The following is a 22,835-nucleotide window of genomic DNA, read 5'->3' as shown; positions in this document are numbered from 1 at the left end:
ACGGGTGCAGACACTGGCGAGGACGAGGGCCGGATGAAACCGCGAGCCAAATTCTTCTCCAGGAAGTCCCGCAATGCAGCCAACTCGGGCTCCGACATGGAGTACAAACGCCCCACTGGGAGAGGCGCATCAGGGACTAAGTCAATGGAGCAGTCATAGGGCCTGTGCGGGGGTAATTGATCCGCCTCTGACTCGCTGAACACATCAGCAAAGTCGGACAGTTCGGGAGGCAAGGAAACCCCTGGGGAACCCTCCACCTGGCCGGCACAGATATGGCGGGAGTGGTCCACGCACTGCAAGCTTGGGAAGGTGACCAAGTTCTGTGACCAATAGATCTGTGGGTCATGCGCCCGGAGCCACGCCAGTCCCAAGACCACGGGGAAGTGCAGATCCGAAGTGATGTAGAACTGGATGGCCTCCACATGGGAACTGATGGCCATACATACTGGTTGCGTGGCGGCCGTAATAGGCCCGGACAGGAGCACTCGACCATCGATAGTCTCCACTAACATGGGCGGATCCACCGGACACTGGGGAACAGCCCATTTGGCCACAAAGGCTGAGTCCATAAAGTTTGTGGTAGCCCCAGAGTCAATTAAGGCATGGACTGGAATCCCCTCTGGCTTGCCAGGAAGGATCAGACGTGCCTCCAAAATCAAATGCCGTGGAGGTTCACAGGCACCATCGGAACGGCGTCGCTCGGTGTTGTTATTGTTGTGGGACGCCCGATCTATCACACCGTCTAGATCGGGCTCGGGGCGTTTCCCGACAGCAAAGTAGGGGACTTTCTCGTGGCAGACTCGGTCACTGTTGCCCGCTGTCGCTTCTTTGGGCAAAAAGCAGCCAAATGCCCAGGGTCCCCGCTGTAAAAACACAACCCCCCCCCGATCGTCGTCTGTTCATTTCAGCCACCGATAGACGAGACCTGGCGGCACCCAGCTCCATTGGCTCCTCCCTTTGAACTGGGGGCTCACGCACAACAGGGGCTGCAGGGGTCTGTGGGGTGGCACGGCGACTCCTTCACTGCTGCAACCGAGCATCGATCCGCAGGCAGAGATGGATCAGCCCATTCAGGTCTGAGGGAATATCCACACGGGCCAGCTCATCCAACATCTCCTCCGACAATCCATCCTGGAAGGCATCCACGAGCGCAGCCTCATTCCAGGCGGAATCCTGGCTAAGCAGCCGAAAAACGCTGATATAGCCCTGTAGGGGGCATTGACCCTGCCTCAGAGCTTTCAGGCGACGAGTAGCAGTCTGCGTCTTTATAGGGTCCTTTCTGCAAGGCCGGTAGCAGGCTGGTACAGAACAGTTTGCTTTCAGCCTCCCACCCCTTACAACTAATATGGAGCAGCTTCGTGCCGTGAATGCTCAGCTCACTCAGCAACTCACTTCGCTGGCAGCTCAGGTGGCTCAACTGCAAGCACAGGTTAATGCTGCACCCCCACCCAGGAGAAAATGCCAGGTAGCAATGCCGGACAAATTTACAGGTATTCCTGAACTGTTTCCTGCTTTCCTGGGACAATGCCAGCTCTTTATCAGCGTGAGAGCGGCTGATTTCCCCACTGACCGGGATAAGGTGGGGTTTGTGTTAAGCCTTCTTTCGGGGGATGCAGCTCGTTGGGGCACGCCTCTGCTGGCTCAACCTAGCCCATTGTTGGACAACTTTGTGGGGTTTTGTGACCATATGCGTCTAATGTACGAGGACCCAATTAAGACGCAGACTGCCACCCGACGCCTGAAAGCTCTGAGGCAGGGTCAACGCCTCCTACAGGCCTATATCAGCGACTTCCGGCTGCTTAGCCAGGATTCCGCCTGGAATGAGGCTGCGCTCGTGGATGCCTTTCAGGATGGATTGTCGGAGGAGATGTTGGATGAGCTGGCCCGTGTGGACATTCCCTCAGACCTGAATGGGCTGATCCATCTTTGCCTGCGGATCGATGCCCGGTTGCAGCAGCGAAAGAGTCGCCGTGCCACCCCACAGACCCCTGCCGCCCCTGTTGTGCGTGAGCCCCCAGTCCAAAGGGAGGAGCCAATGGAGCTGGGTGCCGCCAGGTCTCGTCTGTCGGTGACGGAAATGAACAGACGACGATCGGGGGGGTTGTGTTTTTACTGCGGGGACCCTGGACATTTGGCTGCTTTTTGCCCAAAGAAGCGTCAGCGGGCATCAGTGACCAAGCCTGCCCCGAGAAAGTCCCCTACTTTGCTGTCGGGAAACGCCCCGAGCCCGATCTAGACGGTGTGATAGATCGGGCGTCCCACAACAATAACAACACCGAGCGACGCCGTTCCGATGGTGCCTGTGAACCTCCACGGCATTTGAGGGGAGCAAAGTAGGGGACTTTCTCGGGGCAGACTCGGTCCCTGCCTGTCCACTCCGCCGAGTGGAACCTCCCCCATCAGGACCTCGTAATGGAGACAGCACCCCCGTGTACGAGGTCGCCAGCATCAGGGACTCCCGTTGGCTGAAAGGTCATTTCCAGTTCCTGATTAAATGGAAAGGCTACGGACCAGAGGAGTTCACCTGGGAGGACGCGACCGCCGTTCATGCCCCTGCTTGGGTCTCCGCTTTTCATGAACAATTTCCTTCCCGACCGCATCCGGATCGGCAGACCCGGGGGAAGGGCCCTGCGGTGCGGGATAGTGTTGTGATTCAGGGTCAGCCTGTGGGTTCGGCAGTTGGGTCGAGGAGGAGGGGGGTGTTGGAGAGCTTGCTGAGGATAGTATTGAGGCTCCACACAGCCCTCAGCCAGGCCCCTCCCATCTGGTTACAACGCAGACCCAGCTGTGTGAGCCTGACAGCGTGGATGAAGATGACCCACAGCTGGCCCTGTTCAAGGACGCCCGACGCAGGAGGCAATCAAGCAGGAGTAAACAGAGGAAGGCAATGGGGCACCTCGGAAGGAGGCAGAGAGTAGCCACGCCCTGAACTGTTTAAAAGGGGAATGTGTGGGAGGGCTGGTTTGCTGAAGGCAACCGTTTGAATAGTTCCTGTTTCATGGTTCGTGTCTTGTTTTGCTCTGTTTGCTTTTTTTCCCATAAATTTGGCAGGCTTAGTTCCAGCCTCTTGCCTTCTTGTAAAGGGGTTGTCCCTGCCTTATCTGCAGGGCCGGTAGTAGGCTGGTACAGAACACAACTCAACCTCCCACAACAGAAGCTGCGTGTCAACTTTATTTAGATGAACACAAATTCACTGCAGCAAACCTGAACAATAGAAAAGGGAAACAGAGCATCTATACAAAATATTCAAACAAAATGGATAGCCACACAACTTTATCAAAAAGTGCCTGACCACTCAACCCAATACAGTACAGCACAAACAACGCAAGCCCTAACAAGAATAACACTGCCATACATCAAGAACATCTCAGAAACCACCAACAGACTACTACAACCACATGGAATCAGCATAGCAAACAAGCCAACTGAAGCCCTTCAAAACATCCTTAGTAAACCAAAAGACCCAGCAGCCCCAGAAGAAAAAACACGAGTCATCTACAACATACAGTGTTGTAGGGAAAAGAATTCAGACCTGGGTCAATAGAGATGCTCTGAACCAGCCAGGCAACCTCGTCTCTAAAAAAAAACCCTGAGCAACTGCCCTCCTTTTTCTGAGTACCAAATACAACATTAGATAAACCCCATCAATCTCAAAAAAATAGGATACATAGTGATAATTGGATACGTAGTGAGAACTTCTCAGGTGCCTATGAGATCATTACAAAAACAAGATACTAAAAGATATATGTGAAAGCTCTATCATAGCGTTTCCCAAACCTCCCACATGCCATCCTGTGCGAACCAGGAGAGTGTGCTCATCACTGTAATTCACGTAGAGGCCGATAAGAAACGTTTGGGAAAGCTGAAGGTTGGGAGGCCAAAAACTGGCCATTCCCACATTTCCCCTTTTTTTGTTTAATTACAGAAGCAGAATTTTCGAGATAAGCTTGCATAACGTGTAAATGTTTGGCGTTGAAGGCAGAGGTGTGGGATTAACAATAAGTGAGCGGCACAATGCTAGCAAAGAGGGAATACATTGGATACAGCAACACAAACTAATCAATATAATTATAGTTAAGATACCATAAATAAATAAATGTTTAAACCAAGCTAAATCTGGTAGCCAAGATGTAAGCCACTTCCAAATACCCCATCCTTTGTCCTGACGAATTTGGTGAACAAGTGTTCGCAAAGCAGATATATGGTTATGAATGGCATTAGAATTATCAGTTATAGTAAAGCAGCACATTTCTTCCACTGCTTCACACCCTTTATCATGTAAAAGCATAAGATAATCTATAGCAGCCCTATTTTCTAAAATTGCATGGCGTAACTCCTACTGTTCATCATTTAATTGTGCAATCGCAGATGAAGTATGGTTCAAAGCTTTAGCTACAAGACATGCAGGAGAATTAATATTTCTGCTATTTCTAGCAGCTAAAGCACGAGGAACAAACAAAGCCAATGCTAAAATTTCCTCCTTGTTGAAAAGGCGTGTGGAAGCATCACAGGTGGAGTCTAACTCATCGCCACTGTACGCACGCCTCTTACGATTGACAGAAGATGCTTGCCCGATGGTTTTACTGTCAGGCATGATGAGCGCTAGACGGCTCAAACAACATTTAATTAATTTAATTTAATTTAATAACATTTATATACCGCCCTTCTCCCTGAGGACTCAGGGCGGTTCACAGGGCAGAATAAAATAACCAATACAAACATTAAAAACAGATTAAACAATTGCCCTAGTTAAAAACAATATAATACAACGCTAAAAACCCCCAGAACAATTAAAAAACAAAAAATAAAACAACCCCAACACTCCCCCTCAGGCTAGGCCGGCTTGTACAAACAAAAATGTCTTGAGATCGCGGCGAAAGGAGCGAAGATCGGGCGCCATCCGGAGCTCTACCGGTAGCTGATTCCACAGCTCCGGAGCGCCCACAGAGAAGGATCTCCCCCTGGGGGCCACCAATCGACACTCTCTGATCGGTGGCACCCTGAGGAGGCCCTCTCTGTGGGAACGCACAGGGCGCAGGGAGCTTGATGCCGGCAGCAGATGTTCCCTAAGGTACTCCGGCCCCATGCCATGGAGTGCTTTGAATACCGTTACCAGTACCTTGAATCTCACCCGGAAGACAACTGGCAACCAATGCAGCTCACGGAGCAGAGGTGTAACGTGGGAGTATCGGGAGACTCCCAACACCACTCTCGCGGCTGCATTCTGTACCAGTTGGAGCTTCCGAGTGGTCCTCAAGGGCAGCCCCATGTAGAGAGCGTTGCAGTAGTCCAGACGAGAGGACACGAGCGCATGAGTGACCGTGCACAGATCATCCCGGCTAAGATAGGGCCGCAACTGACGCACCAGGCGAACCTGTGCAAAGGCCCCCCTAGTCACGGCTCCTATATGATCTTCCAAGGTGAGCCGTGAATCTAGGAGGACCCCCAAGTTGCGAGCCCTATCTACGGGGGGTAATAGTTCACCCCCCATAGTTAGAGATGGAATATCCGAATAAACCCGGGATGAAGATATGCAAAGCCACTCAGTCTTGTCGGGGTTGAGCTGGAGTCTGTTCCTCCCCATCCAGACCCGAACCGCCTCCAGGCAACGGGACATCACGTCGAGGGCATCACTGGGGTGGTTTGGGGTCGAAAAGAAAAGTTGGGTATCATCAGCGTACTGATGATACCCAACTCCAAAGCCACGAATGATCTCACCCAGCGGCTTCATATAGATGTTGAACAGGAGAGGCGAGAGGACCGACCCCTGAGGAACTCCACAAATGAGAGACCTCGCGGTCGACCTCTGTCCCCCTGCCAACACCGACTGCGAACGTCCCAAGAGATAGGAGGAGAACCACCGTAAAACCGTGCCTCCCACTCCCAATCCCCTGAGACGCCGCAGCAAGATACCATGGTCGATGGTATCGAAAGCCGCCGAGAGGTCTAATAGGACTAGGACAGAGGAATGCCCCCTGTCCCGAGCCCTCCAGAGATCATTCACCAGCGCGACCAATGCCGTCTCCGTGCTGTGCCCGGGCCTGAAACCCGATTGGTACGGGTCTAGATAATCCGCTTCATCCAGGACCAAAGGGAGCTGATGCGCCACCACACTCTCAACAACCTTCGCAAGAAAGCGAAGGTTGGAGACAGGACGAAAGTTATTCAATACAGCAGGGTCCAGGGCAGGCTTCTTGAGGAGAGGCCTCACCACCGCCTCCTTCAACATAAGGTTGGACTGGACAGATTGGCCGGAATATAATTAAATGTTCTCTGTCCACATGAAAAAAATCATCCATTGGGAAGAAGAATGTGACCCATAGCGTAGGATACATTAACAATCTTAATACAATTAGTCAAAGCTGAATCACCAAAATTATAACAGCTACGGGTACAATTAATGATTCTAGCACAAGGGATATTCTCATGATGAATGACATTTGGAGTAATCATAGAAAAAGCATTTTTTTCTAAGTCTATAAGTTGGAGACCCCCAAGAATACATAGTATCATAGGTGGTAGATATATTAAAATTGGCAAAAAGAGTATAATTTTGAATAGTAGTAGCTGGAGCACAGACAGGAACAATGCAAGAGCTAGTAACTTCATGAGCAGAGGCAGACATTTTTAAGCAAAAATTACTCTGACCAGAAATATTGGCCAGTTGTAGCCACAAATTGAATTGTCCTCTATTTGCTAAATCTTCATGAATTCCTACAGCTGAAGGAATAAAAACCAAAAAACACAGCAACAGTCCAAGTGCTGAATTGGTGTTAAGTCGCGCGATAATTGCCGACAGGAATAGTTCTGGGGTCGGCTCTAGCTGTGCAGTAGTAAGGTCATGAAGGGCATCTGCAGTGGGTGTTTTTAACATTCCCCATGTCACTGGTGGCTGAGTTCCTGCTGGCCCTGAAGGTCTTTTACGCCTTCGTGGTGTTTCACCCATCGGGTTCGGGTCCAATGTCAGGGCTGGATTGAACTCTGGGAGCGGACTGCTCAGCCTCTGGTGCCAGCTCATGTTTGGCTCGGAATGGCTTCACACACCTGGCAGGCACCCACACCGGTCCTGTAGGAGTAAGAACAGATGCATACCCCCTTCCCCAAGTTATCAATTCAGCTGGTCCCTTCCAGGTTGGCTCGGGCAGCTCCTTATATAGCACTTGTGGTCGTTCCAGGGGAAGCTCCTTCCTAAAATGTCTCTGCAGGAGTATAAGCTTGATTAGTGATCGTTAAATGATTCAAAGTAAATAACAATACTGGAATCAAAGTTTTAAGATCTGAAGGAGTAATTCCCCTTTCTTTTAAATGTTTAAACAACAAAGTTTTAAATGTACGATGTGCACGTTCCACTATAGCTTGGCCTGAACTATTGTATGGAATGCCATGTCAGAGAGAAATATCCCAAGTGCTGCAAAATTGAGAAAAAGCATTAGAAGTATACGCAGGAGCGTTGTCTGTCTTTAAGACAAGTGGTCGTCCCATGACAGCCATGTCAGCGAGAAGGTGCTGAATAACATGAGAGGCAGTTTCGCCGCGAAGGGGGGTAACCCACACATAGCCAGAATAAGTATCTATGGAAACATGAAGATAAGCTGGAGAAAAGTGTGGAACATGTGTAACATCCATCTGCCAGAGAGCATTGGCCTCAGTTCCTGTTGGATTAACAGCATCAAAGGGAAAAGAGAGGGGGGAGGAGGAGCAAGAAGGACAGGCTGAGATAATATCACGAGCCTGAGAAAGTGGAATATTAAAGGTAGCACGAAGAGATTTAGCATTCTGGTGAAAATAGGAATGGCTAGTCAAAGGGTCAGTAAAAAGTGAAGCCACCTTAAAAGAGTGGAGAGCAGCATCTGCTCTGTGGTTGCCATCAGAAATAGTATCAGAAAAACCTGTATGGGAGTGAATGTGAGCAACGAAAAATGGGGCAGTACGGTCATGCAGGAGAGTTTGAAAAGTAAGGAATAGAGAAAGCAAGTTATGGTCCAAAAGTGGGGATAGATAAGCAAATGCAATATGGTTAAAAGATTGTAAACATATTGAGAATCCACAATAAGATTAAAAGGAGTTGTAGCATGTAATTGAAAAGCTAAAATCACTGCAGCAAGTTCAGCATGCTGGGCGGATGTTTGAGAAGCTGTAAACTTAGTTTGCCATTTGCCATTAACTTGCCAAACAACCACCCCACGGGTACGAGATCCATCTGTGAATAATGTAATAGCATTAGGAAGAGGGGTAGAAACCTGTGCAGACTGAAAAACAAAAGGCAATTCCTGTAATAAAACCAAACGTTGGTCCTTGGGGGGGTTAAACAATACAGCTCCCACATAATCTACAAAGGCAATCGCATAAGCATTAGACATTTGCATAAAGAAATCATGCTGATCCTTGGTGCAAGGCAAATGAATGACTAAAGGATCAAAGCCAGTTAACTGGAGCGCGCGATGCCGTACCTTCATTAAAAGATCAGAATATAACACATCAATGGGAGACACATTTTTAGCTGGTGTGTGTGGCAAATACAACCATTCTACAATGCAGATAGATTTAAGCGTTTCAGGAAAGAATAAGAGCAGTTGGCTGTAAAGGAGTGTGCAAAAGCGCTGCAGACAACGATCCTAAAAGAGGAGCTCTATTAACCATAACTTTGCGAAGGGCAGAATTGATTTGATGAAGGCAATGTCACATCGCCGTGGAGACTGGAATCCGTGCGTCAGGGGTTAAATGACCTTGCAAGGCAATAAAAAGTGGACGCAACAAAGCAGTAGTTAACCCTAAAAATGGTCTAGCCCAATTAAGATAACCTAAAAAGCTTTGCAATTGTACCAGAGTAAAATGAGATGGAATGCGCAAAGCTGGAACAAAAGGAGAAGAAGTAGACTGAAGCATCCGATGACCTAAATATAGGAAGGGACGTTTTATTTGAACCTTCTCAGGGGCAATAACAAGTCCTGGCAACCCATTTTCTGTAACACTTCTTTTCAGCTCTTTGTAAACTGCAAATGGGACAGACTCATGGACTCGCTGATTTTGAGCGTTTCGGACCACGAGGCAGACAGCCATTAATGGCAATGCCTCCTGGACGTCCTCTGAATTTCCAGAGGCCAATGCAGACCGCACCATTTGCTGAATAGCAGTCTGTGTTTGAGGCTGTTGAGGGTCCAAATTTTGCTGATTCTCAGAGCTCCACTGCCGTGAAGAATTATTATAAGACGGCGGTGGCTGAGGGTCTGGGGGGTGCAGGATTGGTGCCTCAGGAGTTATTAATTTTGGAGGGTACAAGAGAGGATTGGACAACTCAGTAATAGCTTTACAGCAGAGTTGCCAAGTGTGTAGTACTGATACTGGAGTGGTTGCAGCCCGATGCAAATTTTACGCAATTTCTTGCCAATCATTGGGACTAAGAGACCCATCTGCAGGATACCAAGGGCATAACTTACCAGTCATCTTAACCAGCTCTTCCACATCCTCTTTATAGACTTTAACTGTTTGCGTAGTCCTTGTCAACAAATAGCAAAGGTCAGATACCTGTTTTTTCTGTCCTGTTGAAAGAGAAGTCCCCATACTTACCTCGTTGATTCCTTAATACCGGAATGAATAGTTGAACGCATTCGTTTAGCTCCTGCTGAGCGAAGGTAAGCCAGATGTTACAGTGTGCCTCACACGGGGCACCAGATGTAGGGAAAAGAATTCAGACCCGGGTCGATAGAGATGCTCTGAACCAGCCAGGCAGCCTCGTCTCTCTAAAAAAAAAACCTGAGCAACTGCCCGCTGAACCTTTATTCACCTCCTTTTTCTGAATACCAAATACAACATTACATAAACCCCATCAATCTCAAAAAAATAGGATACATAGTGATAATTGGATATGTAGTGAGAACTTCTCAGGTGCCTATGAGATCATTACAAAAACAAGATACTAAAAGATATATGTGAAAGCTCTATCATAGCGTTTCCCAAACCTCCCACATGCCATCCTGTGCGAACCAGGAGAGTGTGCTCATCACTGTAATTCACGTAGAGGCCAATAAGAAACGTTTGGGAAAGCTGAAGGTTGGGAGGCCAGCGTAATGAGTGCAACAGCCACTACATAGGTCAAACAGGCAGAAGACAGGCAGAACACATCCATGAACACCAACTAGCAGTCAGAAAACATGATGAAAACTCTTCAATTTCACAACATATGGACAGAGTTAACCATAATTTCAACTGGGAAACTGACCATTCTAGACCAAGTCCCAAAACACTAGGGAATTTCTAGAAGCTTGGCTCTCTGACAAATTAGCCATCAGTAGACACATAAACAACATCTATATACTACTGTATGCAAAAGAGACAATCAACAAGCCAAAAAGGAACAAAAAGACCAAAGCACCTCCCCATCAGCAATCAGCACCCAGATGAGCATAGATTAACTCCAAGATTAACATCAGACCAACAATCAAGAAGTAAACAGCACCCCAATCTAGGAACTGCCAAACAAGCTGACAGTAAACAGCCCAACCAAAGAACCTCTAAGACAGAGGTCCCCAACCCCCGGTCCATTGACCGGCAGTGGTCCGCAGCATGCCAGTAAGCGGGCCGCAGAAACAACCAAAGCTCCATCCTCGGGATGCAGGCAGTATTCAAAACAATACCACCTCTGGTCTGCAGAAAAACCTTCCTCCACGGCACTGGTCCCTGGTGCGCAAAAGGTTGGGGGCCTCTGCTCTAAGACCACCACCCCTACACTGACAGGGCAAGCCACTAGGCTATAAACTGAGAGCAAACCCCACTCCTTAGTAGCACTGATTATTATTATTATTATTTATTGAATTTTTATACCGCCCTTCTCCCGAAGGACTCAGGGCGGTGAACAGGGCATATAAATAGAAATACAAAAGTTAAAAAAAGGATTAAATAATTGCCCAATTAAGACAATCAGAATATAAAACCCATTAAAACCCTCACGTTCCCCCATCAGGCCAGGCCAGCTTGTTCGAATAAATGGGTCTTTAACCCGCGCCGGAAGGAGCGAAGATCCGGTGCCATCCGGAGCTCAACCGGCAGTTGGTTCCATAAAGCCGGGGCGCCCACAGAGAAGGCCCTCCCCCTGGGGGCCACCAGCCGGCATTCTCTGACCGGAGGCACCCTGAGGAGGCCCTCTCTGTGGGAACGCACAGGGCGGAGGGGAGTCGATGCCGGCAGCAGGTGGTCCCCGAGGTATTCCGGACCCATGCCATGTAAGGACTTAAAAACCATCACCAAGACCTTGAACCTCACCCGGAAAACAACTGGTAACCAATGCAGCTCGCGGAGCAAAGGTGTAACATGGGAGTACCGGGAAACTCCCAAGACAACTTTCGCGGCCGCATTCTGTACCAGTTGGAGCCTCCGAGTGGTCTTCAAGGGAAGCCCCATGTAAAGAGCATTGCAGTAGTCCAGACGAGAGGTCACGAGCGCATGAGTGACCGTACACAGGGCATCCCGGTCCAGATAGGGCCGCAACTGACGCACCAGGTGAACCTGAGCGAAAGACCCCTTGTCACGGCTACTATATGATCTTCTATAGTAAGCCATGAATCTAGGAGGACTCCCAAGTTGCGAGCCCTATCCACGGGGGGTAAAAACTCACCCCCCATAGAAAGAGATGGAACATTTTGAATGTCCCGGGATGCTGGAATGTACAGCCACTCTGTCTTGTCAGGGTTGAGCTGAAGTCTGTTCCTCCCCATCCAGACCCGAACCGCCTCCAGGCAACGGGACATCACAGCGAGGGCATCACTGGGGTGGTTTGGGGTCGAAATAAAAAGTTGGGTATCATCGGCGTATTGATGATACCCAACTCCAAAACCACGAATGATCTCACCCAGCGGTTTCATGTAGATGTTAAACAGGAGAGGCGAGAGGACCGATCCCTGAGGAACTCCACAAACGAGAGCCCTTGGGGTCGACCTCTGTCCCCCTGCCAACACCGACTGCGAGCGTCCCAGGAGATAGGAGGAGAACCACTGAAGAACTGTGCCCCCCACTCCCAGTCCCCTGAGACGCCGCAGCAGGATACCATGGTCAATGGTATCGAAAGCCGCCGAGAGGTCTAATAGGACTAGGACAGAGGAATGTCCTCTGTCCCGAGCCCTCCAGAGATCATTCACCAGAGCGACCAATGCCGTCTCCGTGCTGTACCCGGGCCTGAAGCCCGATTGGGACGGGTCTAGATAATCCGCTTCATCCAGGACCAGAGGGAGCTGATGCGCCACCACACTCTCAACAACCTTCGCAAGAAAGCGAAGGTTGGAGACTGGACGAAAGTTGTTTAACACAGCTGGGTCCAAGGCAGGCTTCTTGAGGAGAGGTCTCACCACCACCTCCTTCAAGACGGTGGGGAAATTACCCTCACTCAAAGAAGCAGATATAACTGCCTGGAACCAGCCTCGTGTCCTCTCCCTAGCTGCATAAGCCAGCCAGGAAGGGCACGGGTCCAATAAACATGTGGTGGAGCTCAACCTCCCCATAATCCTGTCCACTTCCTCAGGGGTCACAGAATCAAACTCCTCCCAGATAACATTGACAAGACCGCCCGTGTCCTGATCGTCGGACTCTGCCCAGCTGGAGTCCAGACCGGTCCGAATCCGAGCGATTTTATCCCACAGATGTTGACCAAACTCCTCGGCACGACCCTGCAAGGGATCCTCCCTCACCTCCTGATTAAGGAGGGAGCGAGTCACCCTAAACAGGGTGGCCGGGCGATTATCTGCGGACGCGATGAGGGCAGAGAAGTAATTACACCTTGCCGCCCTCATCGCTGCGAGATAAGACCTAATATAGGTTCTTAGTCGCAACCGGTCGGATTCGGATCGGCTGGACCTCCAACAGCTCTCTAGGCCCCGTTTCCGACGCTTCATCTCCCGGAGCTCCGCGGAAAACCATGGAGCTCGTTGGGATCTGCACCGGGTCAGGGGCCGCAAGGGTACAACTCGGTCAAGTGCCTCAGTGGCTGCCCTTTCCCAGGCTTCCACTAAGGCATCCGCCGAGTTGTGAGCAACGGAGGCAGGTGGGGAACCCAGCGCTGCCTGGAACCTATCAGGGTCCATTAAGCGCCTGGGGCGGTACCATCTAGTTGGTTCCGCATCCCCACGGTGGGGGGTGGCAAGACGGAAGACCAGCCGCAGGAGGTAATGATCGGTCCATGATCGGTCCATGATGATGTTACCTACTTTGGGTAATGAAACATCTGCAAGGAAACAACCAAGCTCAGAGAGCACCAAGGACCCCTCATAAAGAAGTGTAGAAATAGTCCATTCGGATATATTTTTTTCATGTTCACAGAATTGTACATTTTGTATCCCTATAATTTCTCCATGCACTTCATAAATCTTCATCAGTAGATCTCATTACTATGTGTAAACTCAAGTTTAGCTAAGCAAAGCTTCTATTGTATATTATAGTTTGCATACCTTTTAATACTATGTGTAAGTGAAGGATATTGTTATCATTTGGCTGTGCTTGTGAGTCACTCAGGAGCATCTAGCTGGCTACTACTGGTAGTTGTTCCAAGAGCGCAGTGGTTAGAATGCAGTGGCACAGTGGTTAGAATACAGTATTGTAGGCTAACTCTGCTCACATTGCCAGGAGTTTGATTCCTTCGATCCTGACTGGCTCAGCCTTCCATCCTTCCAAGATCGGTAAAATGAGGACCCAGATTGTTGGGGGCAATATGCTGACTCTATAAACCGCTTAGAGAGGGCTGTAAAGCACTGTGAAGCGGTATATAAGTCTAAGTGCTGTTGCTACTGTTGGAAACACAATTTTGGACTCCATAAAACTGATTGATGCATCTTATATTCTTACTGTCCATTTCTTAGTATTTTCTTAGCGTTTTCTACTAAATTACATGATTAAGGATTAAGCAACTACCTCATTGCAAGTGCAGAACATGAGTCCTACTAAATTACTAATTGCTCACAAAGGTTGGGATTCAGCATCATTTGGAGAGCCACAGGTTCTTTACCCCAGTGATTAATGTTGGGGTTACCTATTCCAGAATTCCTAAAAATTAAATTTAAGGGCACCTTCAGTAGCCTCACTATTTGTTTCAATTAAATTCTTGTAATATCCAACCTGATATTCAGATTTCATTTTCTATTGCTAAAGATAAGTTGAAACAAGCTGTTTTTCTTGATATTATGTTATTTTTATATTTTCTTTCACCTAAAAATTTAGCTTGAAGTTGATCTATTCAAGTTTCACCAAAATATTTTCCCCTCACTTATCATTTTGTAATTCACCTGGCAGTAGTAATGATCATATGATTTAAGGACCAATAGCCAAACAGATGATTGCAACTTTTCAGTAGTAGTAAATAGTAAATTTAATAGTAAAGTTCACAGGAAATACCTGAAAAACATCAGCCTTTCTAATAATACAGGATGTTTATGGCATAGATATTTTAACAAAAAATAAGAGTGATCTTTGAAAAATAATATAGTCATATTTTGCAGCAAATATAATTAATAATTTGGATTTTTTTTTCAGATTCATTTTAACTACCCACAATGTCCTTGAAACCACGAGTAGTTGATTTTGATGAAACATGGAACAAGCTTCTCACAACTATTAAAGCTGTTGTTATGTTGGATTATGTTGAAAGAGCTACATGGAATGATCGCTTTTCGTATCCTTTTATTAGAAGACAGATATTGATTACAAAGGATTAAATGATGTACAGGAATTGATTTCTTTACAGAAATTAGAGCTGGAATATTACACATTCAGCATTAACCCTAGCACTAATAGGTTTTGTAACACAACCTCTGTTAAAATCCAGATATGGTACATACAGTAGATTAAGCAAAGCCTAATAATTTGCTAAGAATGGTAAATATGTCTAAACTGAAAAGTGTGTTTAGTATATGATTCTATCCTGTCTGTTCTGAACATAAAATGCAGTTTCTATTTAGCTGTGAGGAAAGAAAATGTGGTTCTAAGCAAACCCACCAGTTCTGGCTGTTCCTGCTAACCTCATCTGAAGTACTGTTCAGCTTTTTTCTGGTCCAACCAGAAAGCACAAAATAATTTTGAATTATTTTGAAGAAAGCTACACTAGCTAGAATTGGAGGATTGTGTGCTCTGGAGGAAATGATACTGTAGTAGTCAGTACACACCTGCCATCAATTAAAGTGACTCTGATCAAGCCCATATAAAGTTTGGCTGTTCTAGTAGGATTTCTGTGACATTTTCTCAGTTGCCTCTTACAGTAAAAGAGCTGTAAAATGCTGACAAAGCATCAAAGGGATCTCATTGGAAGGCATCAGTCAGGAGAAGGGTACAAAAACATTTCCAAGGCATTGGATATACCACGGAACACAGTGAAGACAGTCATTAACAAGTGGAGAACATACAGCACAACAAAGACATTACCAAGAATTATGTCCCTCCAAAATTGATGAAAAAAACAAGAAAACTGGTCCAAGAAGTTGCCAAGAGGACAACAGCAACATTAAAGAAGCTGCAGGAATTTCTGGCAAATACTGTTTGTGTACTACATGTGACAACAATTTCCCATAGTCTTCATATGTCTGGGCTGTTGGGTAGGGTGGCAAGATAGAAGACTTTTCTTACAAAGAAAAACATCCAAGTCTGGCTACATTTTGCAAAGACCTACATCAAGTCTGAGAAAAGCATGTGGGGAAATGTGTTATGGCCAAAAAGTTCAACCTTGGTCTCATCAGACCATAATTCCAAAAAGTATGTTTGGCACAAAAATAACACTGTGCATCACCAAAGGTACACCATACCCACAGTGAAGCGTGGTGGTGGCAGCATTATGCTTTGAGGTTGCTTTTCTTCAGCTGGAACTGGGGCTTTAGTCGAGGTAGAGGGAATTATGAACCGTTCCAAATATCAGTCAGTTTTGACAAAACCTTCAGGCCCCTGCTAAAATGCTGGAGATGAAGAGGAATTTCACCTTTTAACATGACAACATCCCAAAGCATTCCTCCAAAACAACAGAAGAATGGCTTCACCAGAAGATAAAAGTTTTGGAATGGCCCAGGCAGAGCCTGGACCTGAATCCAGTTGAAAATCTGTGGGGTGACCTGAAGAGGGCTGTGCACAGGAGATGCCCTTTTAATCTCTCAGATTTGAAGCACTTTTGCAAGGAAGAGTGGGCAAAGATTCCCAAGGCAAGATGTGCTGTGCTGATAGGCTCCTACCCCAAAAGACTAAATGCTGTCATAAAATCAAAAGGTGCTTCAACAAAGTATTAGTTTAAGGGTGTGCATGTTGTGTTTTATCCCCCCCCCCCAAAAAAAGAGGTTTGTTTGTTTTTCAATTGAATCATACAGTTTATATGCTATATTAAAGGTGGGAAAAATTCTGAAGTGATTTATCTTGGTCTGATTTTTTACATCTCAAATACCTGGCATTTTAACAGGGGTGTGTAGACTTTTTATAGCCACTGTAGATTATTTCAGTCTCTTTAATCAGATGGAAGCAATGTTTAGATATACCATAGATTTTAATTCCTCTTAAGAAATGCTCCTTGTGAAACTAAAAGCAAGAACAAGTATGCTTCAGACATTGTGTCCCAGTATAGTTTCCAATCTTTTGGAAAAGAGCAATGGAAGGCCACTTGGCAGGTTTTATTTAAAGCATGAATTCATTTTCTCTTTACCTTTTGACCTTCGCATCTCCTCTGTCTGAACCTATTTAGAAATGAGATATTTCTGGCCCTGGTATGTTTGTGCCACTCTCCCAGCAGATGTATGACAACTTAAGTCTGTTTCTAGAAATAACTGAATGTTTTATGAATTCAGTTTATAAAATTTTATAACTGTTTTTATGCATTAAGTGGGGTCCGAGTTACCACAAAAGTGTTGATTTTTTTCCACACTAAGGGGCTCTTTTAAAACTCAATTCTGCCATCTCATTTATGCATTACCAAATAAGACCATTTCTTTTTGCACATCCTTTGTGAACCACCACCACCACCACCCGCCTGGACATTGAATCAGTTTTCACAAAATCTTGTTATTTATTTACCACAGTATTTGTAGAACCGTACAATTGAAAGAGACTATTCAGACAGTCAAGTCCTGCCCCTTGGATAAGGCTCTAACCTCCATTTGAACATAGCAATAAATATTTATTAAATTTGTTTGCCGCCCATCTTGCTGCAAGGTGACTAACATCATCAGTCTTGGTAATTAGTTGTATTGTCAACCTACTGTGTTAGGAAGTTTTTTCTGTCTTTTAGTTAGAATCATTTATTAGATTTTTATCCCACCTTTACTGTTTCATAAGTAACTCAAGGTGGTGAACATATATAATACTCCTTCATCCTCCTATTTTCCCCACAACAACAACCTTATGAGGTAGGTTGGGCTGAGAGAGAGTGACTGGCCCAAAGTCACCCAGCTGGCTTTCATGCCTAATGTGGGACTAGAACTCACCATTTCCTGGTTTCTAGCCTGAGCGTTAACCACTAGACCAAACTGTAGTTTTAAGCTATTATTTTTTGCCCTGCACTCTGGAACAAGGAAAAATATTTTGTGACTTTCTTTATGAGATATCTTTTCAAGTGTATAAAAAGTGTTATATCCTTCCTCAATCATCTTTTTCCAAGGTTGTTCCAAATTCTTTGAAGAAATTGGGTGGGTTTTTTTAGGAATTAAGACCATAGTAATCTCTGAACTACACAATGAGTGGTTTTCAACTTAACACAGAAGCAAAATATTTTTTTTGAGAAATCTGCTTTCCCCCTGTATTGTATTTTCACAGCAGTGGTACCTAGACAGGCTAAAAACCCACTCAAATGCTAAGCAAGCCCTAAGAAAAGTTTTATTTGTATTTGTATTTGTATTTATTTAGATTTATATACCGCCCTTTCCTGAAGGACTCAGGGTGGTTTACAGGGTATTTAAAAGAAAATCAATACAAAAGTTAAAACAAATTTAAAAAGATTAAATGAAACCCTGGAAAAAAATAAAAACCCAGTTAAAATTAAAAAAATAAAAAATTCTCACCCTGGGCCAGAGAGCTTGAAGAGCCAGGTCTTCAGGTCCCGGCGGAATGAACGGAGGTCGGGGGCAGTCCTAAGCTCCGCAGGCAGCTGGTTCCAAAGGGCAGGCGTGCCCACTGAGAAGGCCCTACCCCTGGGTGTTGCCCGCCGGCAATCTTTAACCAGCGGCACCCTGAGAAGACCCTCCCTGTGGGAGCGCACTGGACGAAGGGAGCTTGATGCTGGCAGCAGGTGTTCCCTCAAATATCCCGGACCCTCGCCATTTAGGGCTTTATAGGTCATCACCAGCACCTTGAATCTCACCCGAAGGGCAACCGGAAGCCAATGCAGCTCGCGGAGCAGAGGTGTTACATGGGAGTATCGGGAGACCCCCATCACGACTCGCGCGGCCGCATTCTGCACCAGCTGAAGCCTCCGGGTGGTCCTCAAGGGCAGCCCCATGTAGAGAGCGTTGCAGTAGTCCAAATGGGAGGTCACGAGCGCATGAGTGACTGTCCGTAGGGCATCTCGGTCCAGGTAGGGTCGCAACTGGTGCACCAGGCGAACCTGGGCAAAAGCCCCCCTGGTCACGGCTCCTATATGATCTTCAAAATTGAGCCGCGAATCCAGGACGACGCCCAAGTTGCGAGTCCTATCAACGGGGGGTAACACCTCACCCCTCATCGTTAGAGATGGAATAGTCTGGTTGACCCGAGATGCCGGTATGCACAGCCACTCAGTCTTGGCAGGATTGAGACGAAGCCTGTTTCTCCCCATCCAGACCCGGACCGCTTCCAGGCAACGGGACATCACGGCGAGGGCATCGCTGGGTTGGTTTGGGGTGGAGAAAAAAAGTTGGGTATCATCAGCGTACTGATGATACCCCACCCTGAAACCACGAATGATCTCGCCCAGCGGCTTCATATAGATGTTGAACAGGAGGGGCGAGAGAACCGACCCCTGAGGAACTCCACAAACGAGAGGCCTCGGGGCGGACCTCTGCCCTCCCGTCAACACCGACTGCGAGCGGCCCAGGAGATAGGAGGAGAACTACCGCAAAACAGTGCCTCCCACTCCCAACCCCCTGAGACGCCGCAGTAGGATACCGTGGTCGATGGTATCGAAAGCCGCTGAGAGATCTAATAGGACTAGGACAGAGGAACAACCCCTGTCCCGAGCCCTCCAGAGATCATTCACCAGCGCGACCAATGCCGTCTCCGTGCTGTGCCCGGGCCTGAAACCCGATTGGTACGGGTCCAGATAATCAGTTTCATCCAGGAACAGAGGAAGCTGATGAGCCACCACACTCTCAACAACCTTCGCCAGAAAGCGGAGGTTGGAGACTGGATGATAGTTATTTAAAACAGCTGGGTCCAGGGCAGGCTTCTTGAGGAGGGGTCTCACCACTGCCTCCTTCAGGGAGGCGGGGAAGACACCCTCCTTCAAGGAAGCAGTTATTACTGCCTGGAACCAGCATCGTGTCTCCTCCCGAGCCGCATAAACCAGCCAGGAGGGGCACGGGTCCAACAAACAGGTGGTGGAGCTCAGCCTCCTCATCATCTTGTCCACATCATCAGGGGAAACAGGATCGAACTCAGTCCAGATAACATGCTCAAGACCATCCGATTCCTCCACATCAGACTCTGCCCAGTCAGAGTCCAAACCGGCCCGGATCTGAGCGATTTTGTCCGTCAGATGATGACTATGTTGGCACAGGATAGGCAAAATTTGAGCAATAGGATCAGCCTTTCTAGCCTCAAGAAAGGCAAGTATTCTAACAGACTTGTTGAAATTCTATAGCTAGGTTGGACTTCCGGGTGGCAAGGCGTCGCCGGAGACAGCCATTTGCAGGCTGTCAGCCCCGCGGCTTCGTAGAATCACCGAAAACAGCGCCGATCAGCTGTTTCGGCGGTTCGGAAGCCCCCTCCTCGGGAGAAGAGGAGGGGGCGAGTACCCAGGTAGGGGTAGAGCTCTCCGGGGCCGCCACAGCTGAAGGATTGAGCCCCCCCGAAGCCTGTGTTTGCTCCGGGCTGCGCGGCCTTTCTGCTCCGGGCTTTTAGGAGCAGAACAGGGCGTTTGCAACCATCCCTGCCAGCAGGAAAGAACTCTGGAGAATGAGGATGCAGGCAGAGCGATACAGGAGATTCAGGTGAAAGTGGACTTTTGATCTTTAGCTCAATGGACTTTGCAAACTTTGAAAGTGAAAGTGCGTAGCAGGCAATAGTGGGTGAAAATGGCGGCTAAATCTTCTAAAGTTCTTAGAAGCGTGGGGGCTTCCCCGGTGCAGCAGTCTTCGTTGCAAGCTTTATTGCCCCCTGCACCTGCACCTATACCAGCCCTGACAGTTAAAGATTTGCAGAATGTGATGCAAGAAGCTTTGGAAAAGCAATCGCAGCAATTAGCTGAGATTATAGATGAAAAGCTGGATGAGAAGTTAACAGAAAAACTAGCTGAGGTTATGGATGAAAAGCTGGATGAGAAGTTAACAGAAATAAGGGCGGACATTTTGCTTGCATTTCAAGGCATGGCTATATGTATCGAGCGTTTGGATGAAAGAGTGGAAGATCTCAGCCAAAACAATATCAGATTAGATGCAAAAATGTCAGAGACTGAGAATGTGGTGGATAAAATCGACAGTGACTTGATCTTGGTGGAGTTTGCTGTGAGGATCAGAGGCTTAAAAGAAAATCCTAAAGAAAATTTGAAGGAAATAGTCTCTGAGGCTCTGGAAGGGGTGCTGGGGCGGCCAGCAGATGGAATTGTGGAAGACATAGATAAAAATTTTTGTGTCAATTCGTGGATTGCAAGACAAAGGAAACTACCCAGAGATGTGGTGGTTTATTTTACAAAGAGAGCAATTAGAAATGAAGTCATTCAAGCCTCCTACAACACTAAATTTGTAATTGCTGAGCAAGAAGTCCTGGTTTTAAAAGAGATCCCTCCAAGAATTTTAAGGAGAAGAAAGGAGTTTGCTTTTTTAGCACAAGAGCTCAGGCGACGTGATATTAAGTTCAGATGGGAGATACCAGTGGGTATGGTGGTGATGCATGAAGGCACGAGACATCGTCTTACTACAGGGATGCAGGCACGTGATTTTTATAGTAATGTTTTAAAAGCAACCCCCATACCACTTTTGGAATCTACAAAGAAGAATGGCGAGGGAGAGCCTCAAGGTGCTGAAGGAACAACGCAGACAGATGAGAAAGCTACAGGAGTGGATCATATTTCAGTATCATCGGAAGAAGCTAGAGACCAGAGGATGACGCGTGCTGCTTTGAGACAAATGAGACGAGAGCAAGAACAAGACCAGCAGAAAGTCATGGAACCTCCAAAGCGTACCTATAGCGAAGCTGTGGGAGGGGCGCGACCTAAGAATGTAAAGGGGATTTTGGAAGAAGCGCTCCAAAAGCTTCGGGTCGCTAAGGATGGCGACTAAGCTTTTAACTTGGAATGTTAATGGCTTAAATTTACCACAGAAGAGAAAGAAAATCTTTCAGTATTTAAAGCAATTTAAGATTGATGTTATTTGCTTACAAGAAACACATATTAGAGTCATGGACCAAAAGTACTTATTAAATTCAAGACTGGGTACACAATTTATTGCCTCTGCAATGAATAAGAAGAATGGAGTGGTTGTTTATATTAAGAATACTTTGACAGCGGAGTTAATTGAAGCAGATAAACAAGGAAGATACGTTATAATAGATTTGTTAATAGAAGGCAAAAAACCGCTTCTGGTTGGATTATATGCTCCTAATCAACAACAAGCAGACTTTTATAGTTTACTACACAGCAAGATTACTCAGTTGGATTATAAATCTTTTATTTTTATGGGAGACTGGAATGGTGTCTTGGATGTACAAATGGACAAGAGTGGTTCTTTTAGAAGTACTCCAAGTCATGCTAAATTGCCTAAATCCTTTTTTGAGATGAAAGATGATTTGGAGCTGTGAGATATTTGGAGAGAAAGGAATTTGCAAGAAAAGGATTATACTTTTTTTTCTGATAGACATCAATCTTTTTCTAGGATTGACTTTCTATTAATTACCAATGATTTCTTTTCTAGGATTAAGAAGATAAAGATCTGTCCAAGAACTATGTCTGACCATAGTCCAGTCTGGCTAGAGATTGACAAGGATAATAGAGATAGGCTCTCCTGGCGTCTAAATGAGAACCTGTTTAGAAATCAGGAAAATGTGGAAGAATGTAAAAAACAGATGAAGGTTTTTTTTTTTAAACTAATATGAATAAGGGTACTTCTATGGAAATGGTTTGGGATGCTAGTAAAGCTTACATGAGAGGTGTGTTAATATATTTGAATAACAAATATAGACGTAATCTGGAATTTAGGAGGAAAGAATTAGAGAATGAAATTAGGGAAAAAGAAAAGGCCTTAATTTTGAATCCATCGGATGTGAAAATTAAAGAGGTTATTAATTTATTAAGGGGACAGTTTGATAAGTTGATGGCTGATCAGGTGGCAACTAATCTACGGTTTGCTAGACATAATACTTTTTGTAATGCCAATAAACCAGGTAGATGGTTAGCTGATTTGTTAAGGAAGAAGCAAAGGGCTTCTAATATAGATAAAATAGAACACAAGGGTAAGGTAGTGTATCAACAGAACCTTATTAAGGAAACTTTTGTGGACTTTTATTCTAAATTATATGCTAGAGATAAGATTAACGAAGCAGATATTGATGTATATTTGAGGAATGCTAGTATTCCGGTTCTTACACAAGAACAAAAGGAAGAGATGAATCAATTGATAACTGAGGAAGAAATTCTTTTAGCAATTAAACAATTGAAAGTGGGCAAAGCGCCAGGGACGGATGGGTTGACTTCTGTGTATTATAAA

At 46.3% G+C, this 22,835-nt stretch overlaps 1 protein-coding gene across 1 annotated transcript in view; it reads left to right on the top strand.

The window, feature by feature from the left end:
* Positions 1–22,835, top strand: part of LOC310648259 (cullin-2-like) — a 261,274-nt gene that overhangs the window by 25,122 nt on the left and 213,317 nt on the right. Inside the window, exon 2 of the mRNA XM_083376009.1 lies at positions 14,512–14,650. Within this exon, the coding sequence (XP_083232135.1) occupies positions 14,532–14,650 (119 nt within the window). The 5' untranslated portion in view covers positions 14,512–14,531. The remainder of the gene's footprint in view (positions 1–14,511; positions 14,651–22,835) is intronic.

Source organism: Vipera ursinii, assembly GCF_947247035.1.
Source record: "Vipera ursinii genome assembly, chromosome: W".
Lineage (NCBI taxonomy): Eukaryota > Metazoa > Chordata > Lepidosauria > Squamata > Viperidae > Vipera > Vipera ursinii.
This window is presented reverse-complemented; position numbering and strand designations above follow the sequence as displayed.